At 35.8% G+C, this 5,912-nt stretch overlaps 1 protein-coding gene across 1 annotated transcript; it reads right to left on the bottom strand.

The window, feature by feature from the left end:
• Positions 1 to 2,564: 2,564 nt before the first annotated feature.
• On the bottom strand, positions 2,565 to 5,808 carry LOC136823672 (trimethylamine transporter-like; the record flags this gene model as incomplete). The annotated part of the gene is given in 3 exon segments (XM_067079843.1): positions 2,565 to 3,444; positions 4,421 to 4,847; positions 5,667 to 5,808. Coding segments are annotated over 3 exon segments (695 nt in total), but the record flags the coding sequence as incomplete, so codon positions are not given.
• Positions 5,809 to 5,912: the final 104 nt, after the last annotated feature.

The raw sequence follows: 5,912 nt of genomic DNA, 5'->3' as shown, positions 1-5,912 counted from the left end.
ATCAGATAGCAAATCCTCACTCCAAAATTCTGTGCTATATTTTCAAACCCCACTGAATTTTTTGGCTTGAAAACAATGGAATTCAAATCCCCAGCCATAAATAACATAGGAATATCAATCCCTACCGTGTTTTGTACTTTATTTTTACTCCCACTGGCAGAAAAATCCTACCGGGTCTGTGAGAAGGGGGCGTGCTAGTAGAACCCACATGTAGGTCTCAAAATTGTATTATGTCCATCAACAAAATCAAAAAGTGGTACAAGATTGACTGAGACAGGATTACCGCCAACCAAAAGAGGAAAAAACAGGACAGAATAATTGTCTATATACACGTTTTTTTATAAGAACAAACTATATAAGAACATAATGCTTCGATGGCCAAAATCTTAAGAGCATGTTAAGAACATTTGGCTTTGCGGACTCTAAAAAACCCGATTTCTTAGGAAAATAGGCAAAAATTGCCCTAGAATGGTTAAAATAAGAATTTGTTAAAAACAATTTTAGGCTTAAAATCCAAAAAGTTAAGAACATCCGAAGGGTTCAAAAATTTTGGATGTTCTTATAAAGAAAACGTGTAAAACGAGACACATCGGATCGATATTTGTAATGTCGTATCCAGACAAGACGCTATACGAGATCAGTGGGTCATAATCAAAAGTATAGCACTTGATTTTTGTTTATAGGATAGTTACCAAGGTGATTTCATAACTTAAAATAGTAAAATAACATTAAAAAATTAGGTGCTTATTAAAAATGGGTACAGTTTTTTTGTATAAGAACAAAAATTATATAAGAACAAAAGGTGTCGAGGCCAAAAGTCTAAGAACAATGGTTTTGTTTTGAAGATTCTGAAATATGTAATTTCTTAGGAAATTGAGACAAAAATACTCACCACAAAATACTGAAAATAAGAATATTTGAGGCTCTCTATGTTTAAAGGCCAAAAAGTTAAGAACCTTTGAAGACATTCTTGTAAAAAAATGTGAGAGTGCTGATGATGATGTGAGATGTCTGCTTTTTCGCAATCCTTTTCTACAGTCCCAATACACGCTTTTTTTATATAAGAATACACTTTATAAGAATGTCCATGATGAAAATGTCCATAAAATTAAGAATAATGCTAAGAATATCATCATCATGGAATTTTGCTACTCAAGCTAAGAATGCCATTTTTAGAGCATTTTCAATTATAAATTGTTAATTACGTCCATGTAAGGATGCCATTTTATACTTGAGACGTATGTACTTAAATGTTAAATTTAGTCTGAATTAGGATCCTAACCTAAAAATGCGGTAAGGATATTTTAGGATGATTTTTCTAAAAAAGAATATCTATTATGAAATGGATTTACACCATTCTTATGAAAAAAAGCGTGTAGGACCCCTTCCCACTGGAAAATAATCAGATAAACCAACCCTCACTGCAAATTATCGTACTATTTTTCCCATCCCCACTGAATTTTTCTGGCTCAAAAACAATGGAATTCAATTCCCAGTCATAAACAAACATGGGAATCATGTTTAAGACCGCTGTTTTTACCCCCACTAGCTGAAAAAATCCCACCGGGTCTGTGAAAAGGGGGTGTTTGTTCATTTTCTTAAATGTATATTTCTTGATGTACAAATATTCCTTCGAAATTTCCATACATAGGGGTGGACGAACCTTTTCAAGTCAAAAAAGTTCTTACTCGCCCCTCAGACCCGGGACCATACGTTCAGCCCAAAAATTGACTTCGGACCCTTACAGTGTAGAAATAAGACACCCTTACTTACAATAGCTTACATAAATGATTTACAATAATTAATTAAAAAAAGTAATTTTACTACCTTTTATTAAAATATTAAAATATAAATTTTAAATTTATTCAACGTTTAGAACGTTGGAACAAGTAAAATAGTTTTTGGAGAAAACGTAACTATCCTTAGAAAGTGTATGACATTCATATGAAGATAGTTTGGTTTTGGCCGTTTTTTTTTCATAGAATGCACCCCACCAAAGTTTAGGGGGGGGGGGGGGGGGTGGTAAACCATTTTTGCTTGCTTGGGGTTGTATTTTTAAAAAATACTAGGGGCTAGCTTGCTAAGGGGGCCTAGTGCCGAGTAATAGAACTGGGGGCAGAAAGATAGGTTACAAATATTTTAAATTATGTTACAAATCTAGGCTTTGTGAAGGTGGTCTATTTTCCTTACCTGAAAGATGCTGGAGGTTGTACCCCTCTGCATTCTATGCCTCCCCCAGAAAAGCAAAACGTTGTAAATTTAGCTTTTTGATTGAAATCCTCCTTGTAACCCTAAATCACCAAGAAGTCTGAATTCATTGCTAATTAGGATTTAATTCAGTAAGTCTGATAAAGTCACCATATTAATCTTAAAGTAAGTCTAATTTTGTCACAGAGTCAAAGTATAGTCTTTTCTGGACCTATTTCCAAAATTTGACAGTCTTAGCATTAGCCAATATTCACTGGTGGTTGTTTGAATATTACAAGTAAAGTAAGTCTAATCTTAGAGTAAGTCTAAAAAAGTCACCTAACATCTATGGCGATAACTATTGATAAAGCAAGTCTATTTTTATGGTTTCTTTGGAACTTTGTTCATCAAAGGAAAACCAAGAGCTCAAAGCGAAAAAAAAACAAAGTAAGCCTAAATTTGTCACTTGTACAGCTGTCCAAAGTTCAAACATAGAAAATGTCACAAAACCCCCTTTCATTTTTGAAACTGATCTCAGCCAATATCATAAACCTTCCAGATCCCACTTCGAACTCATTCGCTTTTGATTTGTCAAATCATCCATGAAATTCAGAATTAAAATATTACATCTTTCAAGTTCATGAGCTTCTTGGTTCAGCTCTGCCATTTCGCCTTTTTTTAATTTCATACTTTTGTTATTACTACGATCATCATAGCTAAGAATTTTAACGTTTAAATACTAAGATACATTCCAGCCGGCACACAACGTTAAAACACCGTCCATTTGACATCCATAATGTCCATTTAACGTCATTTGTGCCATAACGTCAAATTAACGTTACTTGGACGTCCAATCAACGATACTTGTGCCATAACGTCCAATCAACGTTACTTGAACGTCCAATCAACGATATTTGTGCCATAACGTCCAATTAACATTACTTAAACGTCCAATTAACGATACTTGTGCCATAACGTCCAATCAACGTTACTTGAACGTCCAATGAACGTTACTTGAACGTCCAATTAACGTTACTTGTGCCATAACGTCCAATTAACGTGACTTCAACGTCCAATTAACGATACTTGTGTCCGGGTAATAATGCATTTTTATTTCAATTCCTCCAATTCTCAAGCCTGAACTTCTTCTTCGATTTCTGGAAATACATTCCCTTCACTTCCAGCGTCGTTAACATTAGTCTCCTCATAAGCTTGATTTGGAGCACCTTGCCCACGATTAGATTCACGTACTGCAATCTGAAAATATCAAGCAAGAGGTTGAAGCATTGACCTTTATATACCCTGGACCAAGTTTCTCAATCCCGGCAAAGCAAAATCTTTGATCGGAGTTTTTTGAAAAGTGGTACCCTAATGGCGGCACTACTCAATAACGGTGTAAATGCATCGAGAGCGCTAGATCTACTTTCCCTCAAATATCTTTGTTAATGTAACGCCGTTAGACGTTTTAATTTCTAACATTTCAATGGCTTCTTCTCGGGTACCAATTCCAAAAAAACTCCAATCAAAGATGGCTGATATACCTTGGTCCTGGGATATATAAAGGTCAGTGGATTGAAGGGGGTTAATCTAAAGAATGCTACATTTACTAAAGAAAAATAGACAAAAAGAACGATAAATTTCGCCGTCCACAACCCCGACCTGGTTAGTTTGTCCACCCCTCCGAATTGATTCTTCTTTGCTTATTACAAAGATTAACATACGGTTAAAAGAACGACAAATTATACGCATGCGTGTTATAATGCAGGATTCTTTACTTGAACAGACTGGATTGCTGGCAAATTGATGCCGGTACAAAAAATTTACATGCTTTTACGATCTTGGCTTCTTTTTCAAAGAAAGCCCGAAATGTGATACTCACTGTAGCAGTAGAGATATATGACGTCATACTACTCTGTTAAACTAGAACCCAACCTCCCTTGAAACGTTAGAGATATTTTGTATCGGAGATAGTCAACGGCTACGGTTACGGGGCTGCCCATGCGGGTCGTCACCAAACGCGACATGTCGTTGTCTACTTTGCTATGTACGGGAAAAAGACCAAAACACCGTATAAGCAAAGTCGACATAATGTCGTACGTCAAATAATGAAGTTGATTTCACCCGCCATTACTTGCCTTACTCGCCATTTCCCTCGCCACTTTAACCGTAGCTGTAGAGAATTCCAGATACATAATCTCACCGTTATTAGAGATAATACTGGTGTAATACAGACCTGCTCATTCATTTGTACCACAGTGAATGGATAAATCACCAAGATGGCGATATCTTCAATGACGTTGCCCTGGATACCATGTCGGTGACGCAATCCTGTTCGTAATCGGCTTGCCAATATTACAAAACCAATGAAGAAAGTCCATCCAATATAATTGACGTAATTAAAACCAATATGTAAGAACAATAGGAAAATCCATAAATAAAATGGTAAAACGAATTGAAAATATTTGAAGAACTTATTTGGGTGTTGGTCAGCTTCCTTGGTTTTCTTTCCCTCACGAATTGCAATTTGACCAAGGTAATACCATGGAGCTAAAGTTGCTATAAGGACATCTTTTAAGAGCCGGCCAGATTTGATATTGCCATAAAGCATTCTCCAGTGTTTAACTGTATCGTAACGCCAGTAGGGTTCCAGTTTCAATAATCTAAATTTTGTGGAGAAGTACGAATATCAAATCAACGCTAATACTGAAAATTCAAATTGAACGGAGAATCAAAATCTGCAATCATAGACAAAATGTTTGAGACAATGGGAATTTCCCTGCGAAATTTTAAACACCACATAAGACTTAAAACTTTGGGAGCCTAGGATATCAGGATTTAAAAGCTCAAATTTGCTCCAATAAGGTTTGGAATATAGCCTAGAAGCTATCCAACCCCTCCAAAATCGAAATATTCAGTGAAAAAAGTTGAAGTGTTAAAATAGCAATTCTTGCCCGAACTTTAAATTCTGAAAAACGTTTAAATACACTAAATACTCAATAAATTTCGACCATGATTGTGGTTATCGTGGGGTTCCATCAATTGACAAAGAGATCGCGACCGACAAAAAAAAATGTAATAAAGGTACGAGAGAATTTCGCAAAAATTCATTTTTCGGGAAGGTATAAACTATTAAACGTGCTAACCGCACTGGCTCAACTTCAATATCTTCAAAGTCACTTGTTAGCTCAATTGTAAAATCAATGAAAAAACTAAGTGAAAACTTTCTGGCCAATCTTGCTCCACATCCATTTCAGTTTAATGTGCAAAAGCTTGTGAATCAAAATTGATGAGTAAGCAAACGATATCACACTTCATGGCGTAATGTTTTCCACCCCAGTTTTAGCCAGTAGTGGCAAATTTAAACTAGACAAAAGTTGCATAACATTTGCCACTACTGGCATAAACCGGGGTATTTCCGTAAAAAACATTACGTCGTGAATATCATGAATATAAAAACAAAACCTTTAAGAGTAACTTACCGCCAAATCGAAATAGCTGAAAAACATAGTAGCAAAGCGAAAGGAAGTCCAGCTAGAATAACAAAAGAGCTGACTTCACTTCGACCAACTTTTTCCTCATAGATGAGAAGAATGGAAGTGACAGCTCCTATGGTGATGCACCCGACATTCGCTGGAGAAGGGGTGGTCTCTCGTCACTGAAATTGATGACGAGTAAAAAATAATACATTATATCTGAAAAAGCTAATCAAAATCAGAAAAACACAT

Source organism: Clytia hemisphaerica, unplaced genomic scaffold (assembly GCF_902728285.1).
Source record: "Clytia hemisphaerica strain Z4C2 unplaced genomic scaffold, Clytia hemisphaerica genome assembly, whole genome shotgun sequence".
NCBI lineage: Eukaryota > Metazoa > Cnidaria > Hydrozoa > Leptothecata > Clytiidae > Clytia > Clytia hemisphaerica.
Note: the sequence above shows the minus strand (reverse complement) of the source record. Positions and strands in the feature narration are given on the sequence as shown.